The 23,852-nt window shown below is 42.5% G+C and overlaps 2 protein-coding genes and 1 long non-coding RNA gene across 7 annotated transcripts in view; 2 read left to right on the top strand and 1 right to left on the bottom strand.

Moving 5' to 3' along the window:
- LOC130205648 (RILP-like protein 1) overlaps positions 1-23,852 on the bottom strand; it is a 53,584-nt gene that overhangs the window by 13,949 nt on the left and 15,783 nt on the right. The window contains exon 10 of one of the 2 annotated variants that reach the window (XM_056433139.1): positions 9,640-9,688. The exons of the other annotated variant lie outside the window; for it this stretch is intronic. The gene's annotated coding sequence lies outside the window, so the exon portion shown is untranslated. Of the gene's footprint in view, positions 1-9,639; positions 9,689-23,852 lie in introns of those variants that run through there. 2 annotated transcript variants of the gene reach the window in all.
- On the top strand, positions 13,382-15,747 carry LOC130205652 (uncharacterized). Its single transcript, XR_008833958.1, has 3 exons — positions 13,382-13,766; positions 14,726-14,777; positions 15,394-15,747. It is a non-coding gene; the product is annotated as an uncharacterized LOC130205652 (long non-coding RNA).
- On the top strand, positions 16,482-21,868 carry LOC130205649 (E3 ubiquitin-protein ligase MARCHF3-like). Of its 4 annotated transcripts, XM_056433144.1 has the most exons (7): positions 16,774-16,847; positions 17,582-17,829; positions 18,307-18,405; positions 18,578-18,743; positions 19,526-19,721; positions 20,611-20,820; positions 20,907-21,868. In XM_056433144.1, exons 4-7 carry the CDS (start codon positions 18,595-18,597, stop codon positions 21,030-21,032), a joined length of 681 nt encoding a protein of 226 aa, XP_056289119.1. In that variant the 5' UTR covers positions 16,774-16,847; positions 17,582-17,829; positions 18,307-18,405; positions 18,578-18,594; the 3' UTR covers positions 21,033-21,868. The 4 variants fall into 4 exon arrangements, with proteins under 4 accessions (XP_056289118.1, XP_056289120.1, XP_056289119.1 ...); XM_056433145.1 differs by lacking the exon at positions 17,582-17,829 and having other exon boundaries at positions 16,761-16,847; XM_056433146.1 differs by lacking the exon at positions 18,307-18,405.

Genomic DNA, 23,852 nt, shown 5'->3' with positions numbered 1-23,852 from the left:
GTCTTCTGCTGGCCTCCGTAGCAGGCGATGAGTGGTCAAAAATGCGCCTCATAGTCTCTATGAAATCGGCCAATGAGTAACATAGTTCGGTGTCTCTAGACCATTCTGCAGTAGCCCAGGCTGCAGCTCTTCCCGTTAAATGAGACACAATAAACGCCACTTTACCATGCTCAGATAAAAAAGCTGCTGGGTTGTGTTGAAAATGCAGATCACACTGTACCAGAAAGGCTCTGCAATTCGAAGAGTCTCCGGAAGAGCCAGCCGTAACGGGGAGGAAACAGCCTGACCTGGGTCGTCAGCTGGAGTATTGACAGGCAAATTCTCAGCTGTGGATGACGTCACCGGAGGAGCAGTCTGTTGAGTGAAAAAATTATTCATTTGGGCAACCAGTTGTTGCATCTGTGTAGATAATTCTTCCTGAACCCCGGCCTGGCGTCCTCTCAGCTCTTGTATTTCCCGGCTGACTTTGTCCAGTTTTTCCTCGTGATGAAAAATCGTCACGCCCTGTACCGACAGAGCGGCGTGAAGCGTTCTTGGGTCGGCTGGGTCCATAATGTGGTCAGTTCGTTCTGTTACGATCTCAGACACTTAGGAAGTAGGACCCAATTGCACGACCCGGGAGACAGAGATAAAGTATTTGTAAGTACTTTATTTTTCGGTTCTGCAGTGAACAAAATGAAAGCGCCGCCGTAGTGAGGGAGCAAAGCGTTTTCAAGAGCACAACATAACCCGAGCTGATCATGGCAAAAGACCAGACGAACTGACCAGGAACACTGGGAGACAGGGAATTTAAGCACATGGTAACAAGACACAGGTGGGACCAATCAGGGCGGGCTGACACTGATGAGCATAGGAGACAGGTGTGATGACAGGTGAAAACAATCAGGAAGCCTGGAATGAGAGAAAGCGAACATAAATATATGATTATGATTTTATTATTATTATTAATAGGATGGTGTTTATTATTATTGTTATTATTATTATTATTATTACCAGTATTAATATTATTATTATGAGCACTACCATTATCATCTTTTATTATTAGGATTATGATGATTATTAATAATTATAGTACCATGGTCATCATGATGCCTGATGGAAGACAACAATTATTCTGACCAGAATTCAATTATCACAATCACCGATTTAATATCTCATCAAACACAGTTCCATTATCCCATAGAGTTACTTTATGATGTTCTGCTGAGCCCAGCGCCGCTCCCATAACGCGCATCGCTCTGCCGTGATACGCGCCGACACAGCCGCACACAGGTGAGCACACTTTCACAAGAACAACTCACTAGCACGAGAAGGCATCGCCATTGGTCAGTTGGAAAACGTTGACCGCCCCGATCGGTCGCAGTCGTCTAAAACTGGTTAGTTTAAGTTTGTTTTTAAATACCCAGGATCACCCGGCTGGAGGAGAAGCGGCAGCTCCAGGACCTCAACGATCGTCTGGCGGTGTACATTGACAGGTCAGCTTGGGTCGAGAACGACGTGCCAGTTGACCATCACGGAGAAGGGACGTGGCGAGGCCGCGAGGTGACTGGACTCAAGGCCCTCTGAGACGGGCTAGCGCGGGTGGACGAGTCACTCCAGAGGCAGGCCCAGCTGCTGAGATCGAGCTGGGGAAGATCCAGAGCGAGCACCGGCAGCTACTGCCTCAACTAGGGGCCCGGTGACCTGGCAACGATGTAGCGCTAGTGGCCCAGACTCTGGATGACGACTGAAATTTGCGGCTTCACGCCATTCAGCCGGATCAACGCTGAACGAGCGCACGCGACGAGCCGTTTTGTGCACTGAGCTTGGTTCAGTTGGTGCGCGAAGCGTTCAGTTATGAACGGTCTGGTGCGCGAAACTCTAAGCAATGCACAAATAAAACAAATGGTTTTGTGTTTGATCCCATAAGTCATTATTAAGATGTGATTATAATAAGTAACATTATCTGCATTAATACAAATACTGTTAATAATAAACAATAATAAAAATAGCCCCACCAGCCACAAATCCGTTGCTGAAAGAATAATTTAAAGTGCATTTAAAAATGTAACGCAACACACGTTGAAAATAACAAAGAGAAAATGGGTTCAACGTTACTGTATGGAGAAAACACCTGTTTATTGACGGGAATAATATGTACCCGTTAGATTGGCGAATAGCGTACCATAGGATTCATTGAAGGTGACTTGCGTATTGTGATATTGCTTCATATAGCACCTTTTAAAAACAGGGTTTAAAGTGCTCTGAGAAGCAAAACATGACGTCAATCAGTTCGGTTTCAGAAGGAAACATATAGACCAACACAGGCAATGAACAGAGAAGAAAATACAAATAAGAAGGACAGACAAACTAAATTAGAGATGAGAACTGCATAAGATTGTCGCATAAAAACATTCTATAAAATGGGTTTAGGCGTTTTATTGAAGTTACAGATTCGATATTGTCCTCTAGTAGTGAACGTTACCTTCCTCAGATAGTGGTCTCCTATTCAGGCTGTGAAACAAACTGGACCGCTGAGCGCTTTGGGTATTTTATGAGGAAAACATGCCACCTCAATAATATTAAGGAATACTTGTGGCCCATAGTTTTGACATTCCATTTAGCTGGCTTTTAATGTACAAGTTTTATCGTCGACTACAGCAGGAACAGTGTGTGAACAGTGTTTATTGTTTATTCCCATGTTGACAGCTGCAACATATGCACAGCTGTTGATGTGCGAGCTTTCCTCTGGACTCCCAGAAACACAGAGCCATGAGTTAATGTTATAACGTGTTGTGTTGAGAAGCTTTTATATTGTGGCTGTGTTTCAGCTACAGCGTGGTCCCAGCAGCATCACACAAGGGCTGTCGGCTGGCAGTCAGGTCAAGCCCTCGGACAGGTGGCAGGGGCGGCTGCTTGAGTCCCCTGGCCAGATGGTGTGACCCATTAGTCGGTTAGGCGGCCATTCGAGATCCAGTTGAAGTGACCCATTAGTCCACTTGGCACTGACCCATTAGTCAGTTGGCGTGGCCCATTAGTCATGGCATGACCCATTAGTCCACTTGGCGCGGCCCATTGGTCGGATGGCGTGGCCCGATGGTCAGTTGGTGACCCATTGAATCCCGGTTGGCGTGGCCCCATTGGTCCACACTTAGGCGTGACCATTAGTCAGTTAGGCGTGACCCATTAGTCCACTTGGCATTAGTCCGCATAGTGCGTGGCCCGATAGTCATGGCGCGACCATTAGTCCGGTTAAGTGGCCCATTAGTCCACTTGACATTAATTCCATAACATTAATCCCTTAGCATGACGGTGTTGGTTAGGCCATTAGTTCAGTTAATGACCCATTAATTCAGTTAGCGTGTACAGTAATCCCTTGAAACAACCCGTGGTCACTTGGCATGTACATTAGTCCATAGCATGGCCGATGGTCCGGTTAGGCGTGGCCATTAGTCAGTTAGCGTCGGCCCATTGGTCTTAGCATAGCCCATTAGTCCTTGTGACCCATTGGTCAGTTGGCGACCCGACTGGTCCAGTTAGCGTGGCCATTAGTCCGCCAGCATGACCCATTGATCGGGATTAGGCGTGGCCCGATGGTCCAGTTAGGCGTGACCCATTGGTCAGTTGATCTTGATTTCTGAGTGATGTGGGCCGGCGATGACTGGATTAACTCTCCGGCGTTACCGCTGCGCTGGGAGGACAGAGTGGTGACTTTGCATGGAGCCAAAGTGGCATTGAATTAATTAATGGCTGGTGTCAAAAAGATAACATATTTGGGTGATCTAGAATGGTCCAACTGTTTTGGTTTTCAAAAGGATTATTTATAAAACATTCTTTTGAGGGTTATAAATGTGGTTGACTTATGTGGATATATATATGTATATGTAGATGTATAGATATATATATGTATATATTTTTTTATTTTCTGATTTATTTGATATTAATTTCTGATTACTTATTATAATAATTGGATAGGTTTTGTGTGTATGTAGATATATATGATTAATATAATAATGTGTGTGTATATATTTATATAATTGTTTTATTTCTTTATTTTTCTATTAATTTTCTGATTTGTTTGATTATAATAAATTTAGGATGGGTTTTATTGTATGTGTGTGTGTTTATATATATATATATATATATATATATATATATATTGTTCTTGCAATTGACAAATACATAACAACATGGCATGTTTGATGGTTAAACAATGATAAAATCGTTGGATGAATAAAGATCAATGACGCCGCGCTGCTGTGACACATCACCGAATGGTTCTCATCATTTGGAGCCAGCAGTCGAGCTTCAGTGTGTCCCGTTAATCCACCCCGTTAATCCACCCAGTCGGGCCTCCCGTTAACCGGCTGCCACCAACAACACATTGTTGGATGAGTTAGTTATGCTCAACACATTGCCATGTTTCATCGTAACTAACAAGACATGTTTCTCTTTGTCTCTAATCGTTAGGAAAGTATGACCTGTATTTATAATAATGTTTGTCAAAAAACAGAAGCACGACATTTTCATCAAAGCTTCTGAAGAAAGTCTGTACTTTGTAGATCATATGTAATAACTATCATTTGTAAAATGTTTTAGACTGCAGAGATGATCAACAGCCTGAAGAACATCCTGCCTGTCCCGGGAAAAGAGATGGAACAGCAGATGTGTCTGGAAGAAGTCATTCTGCCAGAGGTAGGATTCATAGTATTTATTAAAATAAATGTTATATACACAATACACATCAATTGTGAGAGAAAAAACCCTCACATTCATAATAATGAATGGTATTTGGTGTGAAATACACTGTCACTTTGTTTGTTTTTACATATACCTGTGCTTTACTGTTATCCAGTGACTGCATGCTATTTTTTTTTTTTTAAACACGAGCATAAACCATAAACTGCATGACTCTATTCATATATTTGCTCTCGATAACGGTGTAATAAATGAACATACAGCACATAAATAGATTTCATGAACATACTTTGTTGAATAAGTCAGGAGTATTCATTTGAACAAGCTTTCTGGTGGCCCTGATGATCGTTGTGCCCAAATGGCGCATTAGTAAAGGTTTGGTGAAATTGTTACATCTTGGATTAATTTGATTTCACAACTTTGTACACAGAACTTAAATGTGGTCACAAATGTGAATTTATGTTGCTTTGAAGGTAACAATTCAGTGGCTGAGGCCAACGCTTTGTCTTTGGAGACACGAGGCAGAAAGCCTCTTGAAACAGGAAGATGCACACAGGAAATACCTTTTTCTTTATGAGATCTAAGTAATTCCTTTGCTTTTGGGAAAGTCCATCTGATGGTAGGGGTGCTTTGTGGTGAGCAGGTGGCAGTAATAACTTGTCCTCTGCTTTTCTCCTGTTCCTTGCCTGACTTGGCGCTACGGAGGTGGTGTGTGTTAAATGTACATTTCATGTATTTTTATGAACACTAACAGGTTTAGTGATGAAGGGAAATGCAATTTCTAATATGTATTTGAAGAATTGTGTTTCTACAGCTAACTGTATGCCTATAATCAGCTTGCCATAATAATCCAGCACTCTCTGTAAAGTGTGACATTTTAAGAAAAGTCAATCGTGAAAGTAATGTCACAATTTACTCTGTTCATTTCAAGTGGAAGAGAAAAGGAAAACGACAGCCCTGCACCTCAAGAGCCGACAGACCAACAGGTAATTGTTAAAAGTCTGATATATCATGTCTGAACAAGTACACAGTGAAACAAAAGGATAAAGTCTCCTCCTTTATATAAGAACTCTAGGAACATTGTACATACTTTGCTGGTGGATTGAGTCCCACCATATTATTTACACTGCAGTGAAATCCTGCTTCTACCATCGATCCATCCATTGGTGGTTTTGAAACAACATCCATGCTCAAGGAACTCCAGCCACAGTACACAAGCATTAAGTGCAGATCACTATAGACATTTTGAAATAGTATTTGTAGTGGCCATTTGTTCGATAAATCAGTAGCATTACCCAATTCATAAACAAAGGAACAAACCAAAGACTAAGTATACATAGACAACAACGACAAATATATTCTGAATAGGCAAACATCTAGAATAATTAAACAAGAATACTTACAAATAGAATAACTAAATACTAACACAAAATAAATAGCTCCTACAGTATTACTGTGCTGCTGTAGAATTCAAATGTATCACTTTTCTTTCTTAATTACATTTAGCCATCGTTTCATATTGTATAGTCAAAGTGACTTAAAAATGAAATGTACTTGAAATAAATGGTGTGTTTTTGTAATGTTCATATTCTTCTCATGCAGAATTCTGGAAAATTAAGAAGAATTGAACATGCTCTGTTGGCAGCCAAGTGGTGGCGGACCTGGCCTTTAAAGGAGAAAGTGCCCGAGGTGACGCTTAATGGACCGAGCAGAACAGCAAAGGCCAGAGGAAAAAACATGCGGAGAAGAAGAAGCTGAAAGACTATTTGATTTCAACTTTGAATATCAAAGTGATTATAATAGGTTTTCTGAGAATTCATGGAGAAGGGCTACAAGGTGGAGGGTCATTCAGCTCTGATGAGATGCTCATGAGAGTTCATCCTCTTGTTTTACCTGTTGAGTTTTGTTTTATTAAATGTATTTCATATTTACAAATATGATCCGTGAATCCTGTTTCCTGACTTTCTGCCTCGCTCTTTCTTTTCATATTCTGTTCACACCATGACAACTGTAGCTTTTATTGATTCAGCAAATATATGTGCTTTGATGTGTAATTTAATGTATATGAATTAATAACCATCACATTAATTGCATTTATAAACCTAACTCAAGCATCACAGCACCTACAAAACATGTTTTCCAAATAAACTGACATTATTAAAAAAGGCGGTTACATTATACATATGGTATACAAGTGTGAGTTTTCACTTTTCCTTCTCTGGAGATGACGGTACAGTATTTGTAATATGAACAAGAATTACAGTGAAGCGGCCAAACTGTGTTCACACTTAGATTCATGCATATATATAATATATATATATATATATATATATTTTCACTTATATTCATGCATATATATATATATATATTTGTTCACTTATATTCATGCATATATATATATATATATGTTCACTTATATTCATGCATATATATATATATATATATATAAAGAGGACTTTCTACAATACATACATGACAAATACAGAGTTGTATGGCTGGTGACCTACATTTTGACCGGCTGTGTATATATTTATTCATACATTTTTACACATTTTCTACACGAACCACGTGACACACACACAACAAAAGGAGGGTAGTCCCAGACTGCCTTGACCCCGGTTATTTAGAGGAGGGAGGAAAACGTGAGGACATTTAACAGGAGACCGTAGGGACTCTGTGTGAGTGTGCCCTGTAATTTGCCTCACAGGCAAGACCTCCCTTCAGACCTCGCTTGTTTCTATATACAAAGTGTTGTTTATCCGCATCTCCTCCACCATTACAATGCTTAACACTCCTTCATAAATAAACTAGCTACTCAGCGCTCATGAGAAGACGTCCAATAAAATGTTACACGGCGCCAAAAGAGAAAGTCTGCCTATAAGGGAAAACAAAGGGCATAATTTACCCATCGCGCGGTCTAACAACACCTTTTTAGCTCAAAGCGGAAGTCCAGAGCGACTTCATAACGGCACAGCGCGAGGAGGCGGGGAACCGTTACATGTAACTGGTCAGCATACGGCCCCGGGCGGGAAGCGCGTGAACTCAGGACGTCGACCGAAGGTAAGTACGTGTTGTGGGATGTAAACAAGTAAAAATAAAAGAAAGAGAGTTTAACGGCTAGGCCCGCTGTCACTGAAGCAGAGCGGCTGCCTTAGATAGGGAGACTCCTCCCGCGTGCCCGACGGCGGAGCGCGCGCCAAACATCCACACCAGAACGTGACGTGAGAGACAAACCTGCCCGACCTGTTGATTAACGGTGTTATCTCTTCTATCTATAGGGTGTAATGAATAAGGAAGACAACCCGGAACATATTCAATGAAACCGAATGTCGCCATTATGGCTCCATGTTGTGACTTAGCCTTCATATTGCTAAAATGTATAAAGCTGCACCCGCTCATTGCGACCCCGCAGTGACGTGTTGGGCAAGTTACTTTTGACTTATTACGTCACTTGAAAAACAACAGTAATAGCTCTGTGACCGAGCGGTCTGGGTTCGTGTGTGAGGTGACTTAACTACATCATGTCAACACACGGAGTCTACGGCAGCCCGAAGGGACAAAGCATCTCCACTACCAAACACACCGGACGGTCCGTTTCAGCACTTTACTTATCACTAGGTATCAAACGAGCGATATCTTCAGATATCAATTATTAAATGCAGAGACTTCATCTTTATCTAAAAGCTATGCATTTATTATTAAAATGTCAATATTAAATATTAAAGGGAGTTTTCTCTGCATGCTTCTGCTCTGACTACTGCAGGCGGATACAACCATGACCACGTGTTGACGTAGAGCCTGAAGGCCTCTTCTTGACTGGGAAGCAGTTTGACAGGATGATTTAAGTTCCACTTACTGGAATTTACCAAACAGGCGAGGAGAAAAGTATACACTATACCGAAGTGGACAACAAAATAATCATGAAGAAAAAGGTGCAAGAAGCATAAACAGACAAATAAGTTGTAAACAAACCTCTTTGGAGGAAGAAAAGGCTGAATCATTATGCAACAGGTGTGTTCAAACTTTACAGACCGACTTCTTGCTTCAGCTTTGAACTGTGTGCAATGAGAGAATAGTTATTATAATAATAAGTGGATACGTTTCTGTTTTCAACGGTTGGGTTGTTGCGGACAGATACCCAAACACGAGGGTCGCCGGGTTTTTCCCGGTTTTATTTTTGGGTGATTGGGGGTTTGGGAGGTGGTAAGTCTAGGAGGTGTTACTTGCCCGGGAGTGTACACGTGCAGGAGAGGGAAGCAAGTTCCCGGTGTGGGGTTTCTGCCGGGCCCCCGGTTTTTTTTTTGGCCCCTTTAAATTTTAAAAACAAAACAAAAGATTTGGCACACTGGTTAACACCTCCAGGTCGCACGTGACGTCATTCACCCAAAACAGCGGAGTCAGGCTGGCAGCAGGCGACGAAGCGCTGTCTGAGAGTGTTTCTATGTTCACACATTTCGCTGGGCTAATTACCTCAACAGCATCATCCAGGGTACCCGAGGACATATCCCACCGGTGGAAACCGAGAACCTGATGACCACGACCGATGGGATCCACTGGTCTCCGGAGACAGGGAGAGTCATCTGGGCCTTTTGGAGGAAGCCCCGGTTTTAGGCCTTTTAGTTTATAGGCCTTTAGTTCAGTTGACCTTATTAATGAGAGCGTTAGAGAACAGCTTATTCCTTTTAAATAAAACACTGCTCTATAAACACAGATTGTTACGTCTCAGCATTAGAAGTAGATAATTAAGGATAATAAGTATTTGTAAGTACTTTATTTTTCGGTTCTGCAGTGGACAAAATGCAAGCGCTCACGTAGTGGGGGGTCAATCACTGTTCAAGAGCACAACATAACCCGGCCTGATCATGGCGAAAGACCAGAGACTGACAAGGAACACTGGGAGACAGGGAATTTAAGCACATGGTAACAAGACACAGGTGGGACCAATCAGGGCGGGCTGACACTGATGAGCATAGGAGACAGGTGTGATGACAGGTGAAAACAATCAGGAAGCCTGGAATGAGAGAAAGCGAACATAAATGACATGAACCCTCTAGCATATCTGTCGGTGCACAACAGTACCCCCTCAGGGCCAACTCCTGATGGCCCAGGCTGATTGTAAAAGTCGTGGATAAGAGTCTTGTCTCGATAAATGAAGCACTATCCAGCTTCTAGCCTCAGGACCGTAACCCTTCCAGTCTACCAGGAATTGCTTGCCCTCCCTATTACGGACCTCCAGTAGCTTACGGACCGTAAGCGCCACCCCTTCAAAGAACTGGGGCGGTGGAGGGGCTTGAGGCGGAACAATGTGCTCTCAACACCGCTTGATTTACTAACGTGAAAGCGTGGGCACTCTCAAGGTCCTGGGGAGTTGCAAGCGCATCACGGGTTGATGACTCTGGACACTGGAACGGACCCACAAATCTCGGCCAGTTTCTTTGAGGCGACATGGGTGGTAAGTCTTGGTAGAGAGCCAAACCTTTTGGCCTGGACTGTAGGAGGGGCGACCCTGCGATGAGCGCCGCAACAGCCTTCATCCGAGCTGAACTGGAGAAGAGACTGCAGCACCAGCCCAAACTCTGCGACAACGCTGATCATGGCATGTGCCGATGGAACCATCACCTCTTCCTCGTTGTTAGGGAAAAGTGGAGGCTGGAAACCATTGACACAATGGAATGGAAGAGAGACCTGTGGCGGTGGAAGGGTATTGTGGGCAACCTCGACCCATGTGAGTGGTCACTCCAGGTGGTCTGGTTCGGAGGCGAGACAACGTTAGTCTCTAGTTCTTGGTTCAGCGCCCGACTGTCCATTTGACTGAGGTGATATCCTGATGACAGGCTGCGGTGGCACCTATGAGTCGACAAAACTCTTTCCAGAAGGCGGAATATGTGGACCCTGTGGAAACAATGTCATTAGGAATCCATGGATCCTGAATACGTGATTCATCATGACCTCTGCGGTGACTTTGGCAGAGGAAGCTTGGTCAATGGGATGAAGTGAGCCATTTTGAAAATCGATCAACCACTGTTAGAACCGTAGTCTTGCCTCTGGATGAGGAAATCCTGTCACAAAATCCATCGAAATGTGTGACCAAGCGATGGGGAATCGGCAGCGGCTGGAGCAAGCCCATCTTAACTTGAGATGAGGTCTTATTACACGCACACACGGACAAGCCGCTACATACTGACATTTTCTTCATGGATGGCCACCAGAAACGTTGTTGAATCCTGAACATTGTTCTTGCTACTCCCGGATGGCACGAAAGCACAGATGAGTGAGCCCAGTGGATGACCTTGGGTGAAGAGCCTCAGGAACAAACACAGATTGGGCCTGTTGGGGGGAAACTTTTCCTCTTTAAGTTGATACTTGCCAAAAAGGGTCCTCCCCCTTAAATAAGGTGGTTTGGGTCTCCGAAGGGGTTGGGACAAAAAGGGGAAACAAACAAACGCCCTCCAGGACCCCGGGAAGGGGCTAGGGGCCCGGGTCTCCCAAACCCCTCTACAACGGAGCTCAAGGGGGGCCTGGGAGTTCCAAGGAGGGGGCCCGGTGTGATCGACGGGGAAGACCAAACCCGAGCCGTCTAAGGCCCCTTGAGTAACGTGAGCCTAATGGGCCGGACTTGGAGGACGACCTGGAGGAAGGGCCCACCCCCTACCGGACAACAAAAAGGGGCCCGTGCGAGCCCCCCCAAAAACTTCTTGGGCCAAGCGTTCATTGGAGGTCCGGTGGGCCAAACTTTTCCCGTAAAAATGGGTTTGGCCCTTCCCAAGGGAATTAAAGATGTGAAATAGAAATTATTTTTTAAAATCACCCTTTTAATTAACAAATAAATGCCCCCGGCCCAACCACCGTGTTCAAAAGTTTTTTAAAGGCTTATGTACTTTAAAGTTAAAAACCGAAAAAAGGGCGGGGACAAATGGAAAAACCCTTTTAGCGGAATTGTACCCTTGTTGGGAAAAACCAATTTCATTGGGGGACATGATTTGATATTTTTATATGCACCTTTTAAACGGGTTTAAAAGGGGTCAAGAAAAGGGAAACCATGTAAATCCATCATTTAAAAAGAGCTTGCCCTGAAAAGGAAATCCGGAAAAATAAAAAATTTGGAAAAACCAGCAATAAAAGGGTGACCAAAGCCCTCTTAAGGATGAGGCCCTAAAGAAACCAAAAAGGGTTTAAATTTTTTAACAATTCTTCGGGTTTTGGCCCAAAAAAGCTTGGGTTGATCCTTCAGGTTCGGGGTTCCCGGTTGGCACAGCAAAAAAACCCAGGTTTGACCTTTTGGGTATGGGGAAAAACAAACCCCAATATTTTGGGGGAAATTTGTGGCCCCTGGTTTGACATTCCTTTTAAAGCGGGGTTTATCGCATTGCAGGAAAGTGTCTTAATAAAAGGGGGTTTTTGTTTTACCCAATTTGGGGACGAAAAGACAAAGCTGGGTTTTGACTCCCCGGCCCCGAAAAAGAGTTGAGTTAATTTAAAAAGGAAAGTTTGAGAGCTTATATTGGCACGCAGCTTTTCAATTCAGCGTGATTCCCAGCTAACAAGGGTTGTTCGGCCCCCAGCCAGGTGCCCTTCCAGGGGCACGTTTTAAACCCCCCGGGCCAACGTCCCTTTAATTCCGTTGCGTGGCCATTGCCCACTTGGCGGGCCCTTTGGTCCACTTGGCTTCCCAACCCCTTGGCATACCCCCCAAATTCCCTCCCATTGGCCATCTGGCCCATTAGCCGTTGGGGTGGAATTAGTATTGGGCGTGGAATTACCCAATTGGGAAACCCCATAGTCCCCTTGGGGGCCCATTGGCCTTGGGGCCCCAAGCCAGGGCGGGCCCAAAGAATTTGTTTCCTTAATAAACTTCCATGAATTGGAAAAATTAGGCGTAAACCCTTTCCAGTTGGGTGGCCCAGGGGAACGGGCATCCCCCTTTGGTCCATTTGGGGGGATTAGTCAGTTGCCTAAAAAACCTTTGGTTTGGACCCCAACCCGGCCTTCCCCCTTGCGGGTTTAAACCTTTTCCGAAAACTGGCGGGAGGACAGAGTGGTGACTTTGCATGGGAGCCAAAGTAGCACATTAATTAATTAATGTATTTAATTGTCAAAAAGAAGATAACATATTAAAAATAGATCTAAGAATGGTCAACTAATTTTTGGTTTTCAAAAGGATTATTTATAAAACATTCTTTGAGGGTTATAAGTGTGATTGAAACTTATGTGTGTGGATATATATGTATGTATATGTAGATGTATATATGTAGATATATGTATATGTATATATATATTTTTTATTTTCTGATTTATTTGATATTAATTTTCTGATTTACTTTATTATAATAATTTAGGATAGGTTTTGTGTGTATATATGTAGATATATATATATGTAGATAATATATATGTGTGTGTGTATATATTTATATAATTGTTTATTTTCTTTATTTTCTATTAATTTTCTGATTTATTTGATTATAATAATTTAGGATAGGTTTTGTGTGTATGTGTGTGTTTATATATATATATATATATATATATATATAATAATATTGTCTTGCAATGATTGACTGAATAAAATACATAACAACAACAACAATATTTGATGATTCCAACAATGATAAATCACAATTTGGATGAATAAAAGATCCCAATGACGCCGCGCTGCTGTGACACATCACCGAATGGTTCTCATCATTTGGAGCCAGCAGTCGAGCTTCAGTGTGTCCCGTTAATCCACCCCGTTAATCCACCCAGTCGGGCCTCCCGTTAACCGGCTGCCACCAACAACACATTGTTGGATGAGTTGAAGCTATGCTCAACACATTGCCATGTTTCATCGTAACTAACAAGACATGTTTCTCTTTGTCTCTAATCGTTAGGAAAGTATGACCTGTATTTATAATAATGTTTGTCAAAAAACAGAAGCACGACATTTTCATCAAAGCTTCTGAAGAAAGTCTGTACTTTGTAGATCATATGTAATAACTATCATTTGTAAAATGTTTTAGACTGCAGAGATGATCAACAGCCTGAAGAACATCCTGCCTGTCCCGGGAAAAGAGATGGAACAGCAGATGTGTCTGGAAGAAGTCATTCTGCCAGAGGTAGGATTCATAGTATTTATTAAAATAAATGTTATATACACAATACACATCAATTGTGAGAGAAAAAACCCTCACATTCATAATAATGAATGGTATTTGGTGTGAAATACACTGTCACTTTGTTTGTTTTTACATATACCTGTGCTTTACTGTTATCCAGTGACTGCATGCTATTTTTTTCAAAAAAAACACGAGCATAAACCATAAACTGCATGACTCTATTCATATATTTGCTCTCGATAACGGTGTAATAAATGAACATACAGCACATAAATAGATGCCATGACCATACTCTGTTGAATAAGTCAGGAGTATTGAACACGCGTTCTGGTGGCCCTGATGGTCGTTGTGCCCAAATGGAGCATTAGTAAAGATTTGGTGAAATTGTTACATCTTGGATTCATTTGATTTCACAACTTTGTACACATAGAACTTAAATGTGGTCACAAAATGTGAATTTATGTTGCTTTGAAGGTAACAATTCAGTGGCTGAGGCCAACGCTTTGTCTTTGGAGACACGAGGCAGAAAGCCTCTTGAAACAGGAAGATGCACACAGGAAATACCTTTTTCTTTATGAGATCTAAGTAATTCCTTTGCTTTTGGGAAAGTCCATCTGATGGTAGGGGTGCTTTGTGGTGAGCAGGTGGCAGTAATAACTTGTCCTCTGCTTTTCTCCTGTTCCTTGCCTGACTTGGCGCTACGGAGGTGGTGTGTGTTAAATGTACATTTCATGTATTTTTATGAACACTAACAGGTTTAGTGATGAAGGGAAATGCAATTTCTAATATGTATTTGTTCATCAAGATCAATAATAAATAAATGAAGAATTGTGTTTCGACAGCTAACTGTATGCCTATAATCAGCTTGCCATAATAATCCAGCACTCTCTGTAAAGTGTGACATTTTAAGAAAAGTCAATCGTGAAAGTAATGTCACAATTTACTCTGTTCATTTCAAGTGGAGGATATAAGGGAGACAGCCCTGCACCTCAAGAGCCGACAGACCAACAGGTAATTGTTAAAAGTCTGATATATCATGTCTGAACAAATACACAGTGAAACAAAAGGATAAAGTCTCCCTCCTCTAGATAAGAACTCTAGGAACATTGTACATACTTTGCTGGTGGATTGGAGTCCCACCATATTATTTACACTGCAGTGAAATCCTGCTTCTACCACCGACTCGTCCATTGGTGGTTTTGAAACAACATCCATGCTCAAGGAACTCCAGCCACAGTCCACAAGCATCAAGTGCAGATCACTAGACATCTTGAAATAGTATTTGTCGTGGCCATTTGTTCGATAAATCAGTCGCATTACCCAATTCATAAACAAGGGAACAAACCAAAGACTAAGTATACATAGACAACAATGACAAATGGCTTAATTTAGCAAACATCTAGAATAATTAAACAAGTATACTTACAAATAGAATAACTAAATACTAACACAAAATAAAAAGCTCCTACAGTATTTCTGTGCTGATTTAGAATTCAAATGTATCACTTTTCTTTCTTAATTACATTTAGCTATTGTTTCATATTGTATAGTCAAAGTGACTTAAAAACGAAATGTACTTGAAATAAATGGTGTGTTTTTTTGTAATGTTCATATTCTTCTCATGCAGAATTCTGGAAAATTAAGAAGAATTGAGCATGCTCTGTTGGCAGCCAAGTGGTGGCGGACCTGGCCTTTAAAGGAGAAAGTGCCCGAGGTGACGCTAATGGACCGAGCAGAACCGCTAAAGGCCAGAGGAAAAAACATGCGGAGAGGAAGAAGCTGAACGACTATTTGATTTCAACTTTGAACACCAAAGTGATGACAACATGTTTTGTGAAGAATTCATGGAGAAGGGCTCCAAGGTGGAGGGGTCATTCAGCTCTGATGAGATGCTTCATGAGAGTTCATCCTCTTGTTTTACCTGTTGAGTTTTGTTTTATTAAATGTATTTCATATTTACAAATATGATCCGTGAATCCTGTTTCCTGACTTTCTCTGCGTCTCGTTCTTTTCATATTCTGTTCACACCATGACAACTGTATCTTTATTGATTCAGCAAATATATGTGCTTTGATGTGTAATTTAATGTATTGAATTAATAACCATCACATTAATTGCATTTATAAACCTAACTCAAGCATCACAGCACCTTACAAAAACATGTTTTCCAAATAAACTGACATTATTAAAAAAGGCGGTTACATTATACATATGGTATACAAGTGTGAGTTTTCACTTTTCCTTCTCTGGAGATGACGGTACAGTATTTGTAATATGAACAAGAATTACAGTGAAGCGGCCAAACTGTGTTCACACTTAGATTCATGCATATATATTATATATATATATATATATATATTTTCACTTATATTCATGCATATATATATATATATATATTTGTTCACTTATATTCATGCATATATATATATATATATATATGTTCACTTATATTCATGCATATATATAAAGAGGACTTTCTACAATACATACATGACAAATACAGAGTTGTATGGCTGGTGACCTACATTTTGACCGGCTGTGTATATATTTATTCATACATTTTTACACATTTTCTACACGAACCACGTGACACACACACAACAAAAGGAGGGTAGTCCCAGACTGCCTTGACCCCGGTTATTTAGAGGAGGGAGGAAAACGTGAGGACATTTAACAGGAGACCGTAGGGACTCTGTGTGAGTGTGCCCTGTAATTTGCCTCACAGGCAAGACCTCCCTTCAGACCTCGCTTGTTTCTATATACAAAGTGTTGTTTATCCGCATCTCCTCCACCATTACAATGCTTAACACTCCTTCATAAATAAACTAGCTACTCAGCGCTCTCATGAGAAGACGTCCAATAAAATGTTACACGGCGCCAAAAGAGAAAGTCTGCCTATAAGGGAAAACAAAGGGCATAATTTACCCATCGCGCGGTCTAACAACACCTTTTTAGCTCAAAGCGGAAGTCCAGAGCGACTTCATAACGGCACAGCGCGAGGAGGCGGGGAACCGTTACATGTAACTGGTCAGCATACGGCCCCGGGGCGGGAAGCGCGTGAACTCAGGACGTCGACCGAAGGTAAGTACGTGTTGTGGGATGTAAACAAGTAAAAAATAAAAGAAAGAGAGTTTAAGGTGTGGCTCGTTAGCTAACGGCTAGGCCCGCTGTCACTGAAGCAGAGCGGCTGCCTTAGATAGGGAGACTCCTCCCGCGTGCCCGACGGCGGGAGCGCGCGCCAAACATCCACACCAGAACGTGACGTGAGAGACACAAACCTGCCCGACCTGTTGATTAACGGTGTTATCTCTTCTATCTATAGGGTGTAATGAATAAGGAAGACAACCCGGAACATATTCAATGAAACCGAATGTCGCCATTATGGCTCCATGTTGTGACTTAGCCTTCATATTGCTAAAATGTATAAAGCTGCACCCGCTCATTGCGACCCCGCAGTGACGTGTTGGGCAAGTTACTTTTGACTTATTACGTCACTTCTTGAAAAAAACAACAGTAATAGCTCTGTGACCGAGCGGTCTGGGTTCGTGTGTGAGGTGACTTAACTACATCATGTCAACACACGGAGTCTACGGCAGCCCCGAAGGGACAAAGCATCTCCACTACCAAACACACCGGACGGTCCGTTTCAGCACTTTACTTATCACTAGGTATCAAACGAGCGATATCTTCAGATATCAATTATTAAATGCAGAGACTTCATCTTTATCTAAAAGCTATGCATTTATTATTAAAATGTCAATATTAAATATTAAAGGGAGTTTTCTCTGCATGCTTCTGCTCTCTGACTACTGCAGGCGGATACAACCATGACCACGTGTTGACGTAGAGCCTGAAGGCCTCTTCTTGACTGGGAAGCAGTTTGACAGGATGATTTAAGTTCCACTTACTGGAATTTACCAAACAGGCGAGGAGAAAAGTATACACTATACCGAAGTGGACAACAAAATAATCATGAAGAAAAAGGTGCAAGAAGCATAAACAGACAAATAAGTTGTAAACAAACCTCTTTGGAGGAAGAAAAGGCTGAATCATTATGCAACAGGTGTGTTCAAACTTTACAGACCGACTTCTTGCTTCAGCTTTGAACTGTGTGCAATGAGAGTAGAATAGTTATTATAATAATAAGTGGATACGTTTCTGTTTTCAACGGTTGGGTTGTTGCGGACAGATTCACAATGTTTGTTTACTTCTTACTTGGTCTCAAAGTACATGTTTGTGTATATTTATATATATATATGTGTGGATATATCTATTATTTTATATATATGTGTATATATATATTTGTGTATATATATATGTGTGTATATATATTATATATATTAGATCTCTATATATGTGTGTATATTTATATATATACACACACATATATATATATATGCGTGTATATTTTTATATATATAATGGTCATATCCAATCAAAGAAACCACCTCATCCTTTACTTATTGGATCTGCATGTTTCCAAAAGTGTATATAAGTACAAATGAACCTTTTGATAACAGTGGCGTCTTCCGTCCACTAGGTGGTGCTGGGGTTTCTCTCAGTGGGATTGGAGGACGATGGAGTCTAGCCTAGTAGACACACTTCAGTTTGTCTGGTGCATGATGCAACACGTATGAAGGTGTTCATCAAAATGTTGTTGTTGTGATACTTTAGTACCAGATTCTCACATTATGACTCCTCCTCTATTGCTTGTTGCTAAGTTACCAGAGAACGGAAAGAAGGAGAACCAACGAGATGCCGTCTGCCACCGTGATGACCGATCTGTTTGTTTGTTTTTTTACCCGACCCAGAGCCGCCCTGTGAGCACATGTGTGATGACCCGCCTCTCCCTGGAAACCCCATGGAGGACCTCACGGCGCCCAGCGGCGAGCGGCCTCCGTGTCGCACGCCGCCGCCGTCCGCCACGCCGGAGGCCCAGCTGACATCTCCGGGGTCGGACGCGTACGCCAAACAGTGGTACGACGCATTCATCGTGAATCCTGTTTCTAATTTATGAGAAACACTTCCGATATCACCCAAGACCCATTTAGGCCCGTCACGCTAATTACGTTATCGTATTATCGTACGATATATGGACATAACCGTAATCATTTCTGCGTTATATAATTATACGATATATGGACACAACCGTAATCATTTTTACGTTGTCTTATCGTGCGATATATGGACATAACCGTAAGAATTTTTATGTAATCGTCTTATCGTACGATATATATGGACATCACTTTAATCATTTCTACGTTGCCTTCTTATCGTACAATATATGGACATGACCGTAATAATTTTACGTTATCCAATTGTACGATATATGCACATAACCTCGATAATTTTTACGTAACCATCTTATAGTACGATATATATGGACATAACTATAATAGTTTTAACGTTATCTTATGGTACGATATATGGACACAACCTCAATAATTTTTACGTTATCTTATCGTACGATATATATGGACATAACTATAATAGTTTTCACGTTATCTTATGGTACGACATATGGATAAAACGCAATAATTTTTACGTTGTCTTCTTATGGTACGATATATATGGACATAACCATAATAACTTTTATCGTTATCTTCATTCTGAACGTCACGATCGTCACTCATATGTTAACGTGGACAACGAGTTGCGATGTTCCTCTATTTTCTTCTTCAGTAGAAGTTTGTGACGTGTGGGACGACTTCGTGAATGACGTCGTCTCACGGCGTCCCCCGTGGCGTCTCCGCCCTCAGGGAGACGCCCATGTGCCGCATCTGTCACGACGGCGGCGCCCAGGAGGAGCTGCTGGCGCCGTGCCAGTGCTCCGGCACCTTGGCGCCGATCCACCGCAGCTGCCTGGAGCGCTGGCTGTCGGCCTCCGGGACCAGCGCCTGTGAGCTCTGCCTCTTCCAGTTCACCGTGCACAGGAAGTCCAGGCCGGCGCTCGAGGTACGGGGGACGCCACGGGGGACGCCAAGGGGGACGGGGGACGCCACGGGGGACGCCAAGGGGGACGGGCTCTCTTAAGGGGACGGGATCTCTTAAGGGGACGGGCTCTCTTTAGGGGACGGGATCTCTTAAGGGGACGGGATCTCTTAAGGGGACGGGATCTCTTAAGGGGATGGGATCTCTTTAGGGGACGGGCTCTCTTAAGGGGACGGGCTCTCTTAAGGGGATGGGATCTCTTAAGGGGACGGGATCTCTTAAGGGGATGGGATCTCTTTAGGGGACGGGCTCTCTTAAAGGGACGGGCTCTCTTAAGGGGATGGGATCTCTTAAGGGGACGGGATCTCTTTAGGGGACGGGCTCTCTTAAGGGGACGGGATCTCTTTAGGGGACGGGATCTCTTTAGGGGACGGGATCTCTTAAAGGGACGGGATCTCTTTAGGGGACGGGCTCTCTTAAGGGGACGGGATCTCTTTAGGGGACGGGATCTCTTTAGGGGACGGGATCTCTTAAAGGGACGGGCTCTCTTAAGGGGATGGGCTCTCTTAAGGGGATGGGCTCTCTTAAGGGGACGGGCTCTCTTTAGGGGACGGGATCTCTTTAAGGGACGGGCTCTCTTAAGGGGACGGGCTCTCTTTAGGGGACGGGCTCTCTTTAGGGGACGGGATCTCTTAAAGGGACGGGCTCTCTTAAGGGGACGGGCTCTCTTTAGGGGACGGGCTCTCTTTAGGGGACGGGCTCTCTTAAAGGGACGGGCTCTCTTAAAGGGACAGGCTCTCTTAAGGGGACAGGCTCTCTTTAGGGGCCCCTGCATCGAGGTGCAGGGGGCGCTCGGGGAGGCCGGTATGAGGAGAGTCCTCTGGAGGCTCACTGTGCTGGTCTTGTCCACTAGTGGCTGCAGAGCCCCGGTCAGCAGCGTGAGAAGCGCACCCTGCTGGGCGACGTGGCGTGCTTCCTGCTCATCACGCCGCTCGCCACCATCTCCGGCTGGCTGTGCCTCCGCGGCGCCATCGACCACCTTCACTTCTCCAGCCGGCTGGAGGCCGTGGGCCTCATCGCGCTGACCGTCGCCCTCTTCTCCATCTACCTGTTCTGGACGCTGGTGAGCAGCTCGGTCGCCTCTTTGACGCGACGTTGTGTTAATTACATCCAGTTGCTAGGTTACAGCGTCCGGCGTGTCGTCCTCAGGTGTCTCTCAGGTATCACTGCCGGCTGTACAACGGCTGGAGACGGTCCAATCAGAGGGTGGTCCTCCTCCTGCCCGGGTCGCACGGCGCCGCCTCGCAGCGAGGGAAGCAGCCGGTGGTCGTCTGAGCCCGGCGCCGTCCCCCAGACGGGCTCTTAAAGGGACAGGCTCTCATCAGGGCTCTCTTAAAGGGACGGGCTATCATTGGGGCTCTCTTAAAGGGACGGGCTATCATTGGGGCTCTCTTAAAGGGACAGGCTCTCATTGGGGCTCTCTTAAAGGGACAGGCTCTCATTGGGGCTCTCTTAAAGGGACAGGCTCTCATTGGGGATCTCTTAAAGGGACGGGCTCTCATCAGGGTTCTCTTTAGGGGACGGGCTCTCTTAAAGGGACAGGTTTTCTTTAGGGGGACGGGGTCTCTTAAAGGGACGGGTTTCTTTGGGGTTCAGGGTCTCTTTGGGGTCTCTGCTGGTCTTCTGTTCTTTGCACTTTACAGCAGCTCTAGTCTTCCTGGAGCTGAGGTCACATGTGTGAACGGCCGCGGCGAAGAAGCACGTAAAAAAAAGATGGCGGCGGATGGACTGCAGTATTCTGATGGACTTGATTTCGGCCAATCACACAACGGAAGGAGAAGCACAGTGGGCGTAACAGGAACTGCAGCGCGAGCGTGCCGATGATGAAGTGCGATGATGAAGAGCGATGATGAAGAGCGACCGGTGAACTGGAGGTGCCACTTGAAACAACAAGTAAACACCTGTGTATGTCAGCAGCCACCAGATTGGTGAGGTGCATGATGGGAAGTTAAGCCAGCGGTTCCAGTCTGAGGGTCGTGGTCCTGGTCTCTGGTCCTGGTCCTTGTCTCTGGTCTCTGGTCCATCGGGACACGTAAACCAAAAGCTTTTAAAACCTGAAACATGTTGGTCTGTTTTCATTTGTGTGATCAAATAAAATACAATGTACAGCTGCTGAGTTACTTATTTAAGGTTTTATAATCATTCATTTATAACTACTCCAGGCCTTCATGTAGAGTAATGTTATTTATATGAAATACTTTAGGATGTTTTACACCACCAGTTGATTAAGGATCCACGAGGAGGCCTGGGGGTCTTATAAGAAACACAAACAACTTATTCTTCCTCTTTAAGTCATTTATTTAGTGCTTTTGTATTTATTTTACTTTCAAATTATGAACATAAATTGTGAATAAAAAACAGATCATTTAGTGTTAATCCTCAAATTAAAGGGTTTAAGGGAGCGTTGCACCGTGTGCAGACATGTGACTATTCTCCAAACACGGAACAGGTTGTCACTTTTATTTTGAAGGTGATGTATATCTACTTCCGGTATCTATCGATCTTCTCTTCTAACTTGACGCAGCGCCACTCAGTGTGCGCATGACAGAAACGCCGTGAGCAGATATGACGTCACGAAGAGACCTCCACTAGTTCATGTACTTCAGTAAAAGTACTAATACCACATTTAACTCAGATGAAGTAGAAAGTACATTATTTACCCCTTAGATGTACAGTAAATATATACATGAATATATACTGTATATATATAAATAAATGAATATACATATATAAATATATACACATGTTTACATATATGCACAAACATATACAAATATATATATGTACTGCTGACATAAAACAATAATAACAGACAAATTCATCAAACAGGATGATTCAAAGCATACAGTTCATACACAGCATGAATGAACATATGAATATAACAATATTTCCATGACTTTTCCAAAACTTTTGGGATTTTATTTTTTTCTGGACTTTTCCAGGCCTGGAAATAAACATTTTACAATTCCAGGACGTTACCAGGTCACTTTTCCCGGTTCAGCTGGTGATGTGGAATACTTGTTCTCAATCAAACTGAAGGTGTGAGGATGAGCGACAGCGAGGATGCTGGACGTCAGTTATTATTATTATGAAGAAGCACACGCTGCATTATTGTTCCTTTCACGGTGGAGAGAAGCGTACGTCATGGAAGCCCAGTTCAACCACAAGTTATGAATAATAATAAAGATACGAGTGGTCAGAATTATTATTAAAATATCTCAATAAGTCATAGTTTTGACTTGAAGAGACATTAAGTTCCTTACTATTATAATAATAATAAGAACTTTTACTTTTATTCTTAGACGTTTGCTGACATTATCTCCCAAATGTGACGCCGAGGCTCCGCGTAACATCTGCTTATCTTAAACATATGATACTATATCATATTTATACTTAATATTATCAATATGATACATATCATTTGGGCCTATTTGTGATAAAACACTACGAAGACCTCCAGAGAGATGAGCCTCCTGCCGTCTATATATATATATTATATATACAAAAATATATATATAAATATATTTATTTTAAATATATATAAATATTTATAAGTGTATATATGTATGTATATATACATATATTAAAAATACATATATAAATATACATATTTATATAAAAATATATATATTTATGTATTTATAAATATATATAAAAATATTTATATGTATTTATACGAATTATAATCATAGTTTTGATTTAAGTAAAAATAAAACAGAAAGTATTTAAAATTAAATTAAATTATTGTCAGAATTGTCACATTTAGTCAAACCCTTTATGTTTGTATGAGTGTTTTTTCTCGTCTTGTCAAAGTGGGCTTCCATACGTACTTTTACTGCATGTTGCATGATTATAAATAAAAAATCATCCGTTTTATTTTAAATATATTTCTTCTTTTAAAATCTAAAACACTCAAAGCTGCAGAGTCTGAACTCAAAGTTCTGGTTCTGGACTCGGAGCTGCTCACGTGAAGAAGAAGACGTTTAAATAAATCAGAAAGAGACAGAGCGCCTCATTACAAAAATAAACTACTGAATGCTTTTCTTTATTCTACGAGAGACAGAGAACCTTAAAACCCTAAAACCCTAAAACACC

The sequence above is a fragment of the Pseudoliparis swirei genome, chromosome 15, assembly GCF_029220125.1.
Source record: "Pseudoliparis swirei isolate HS2019 ecotype Mariana Trench chromosome 15, NWPU_hadal_v1, whole genome shotgun sequence".
NCBI lineage: Eukaryota > Metazoa > Chordata > Actinopteri > Perciformes > Liparidae > Pseudoliparis > Pseudoliparis swirei.
The sequence above is the reverse complement of the archived record's forward strand: the minus strand, read 5'-3'. Positions and strand labels throughout refer to the sequence as shown.

Coding starts and splice junctions, on each gene's coding strand:
- LOC130205649 (XM_056433143.1), top strand. CDS start 16,631: ATGTTACACGGCGCCAAAAGAGAAAGTCTGCCTATAAGGGAAAACAAA. Junction 16,848..18,577: donor ACTCAGGACGTCGACCGAAG/GTAAGTACGTGT, acceptor TACCCGACCCAG/AGCCGCCCTGTGAGCACATG. Junction 20,821..20,906: donor TCTACCTGTTCTGGACGCTG/GTGAGCAGCTCG, acceptor TGTCGTCCTCAG/GTGTCTCTCAGGTATCACTG.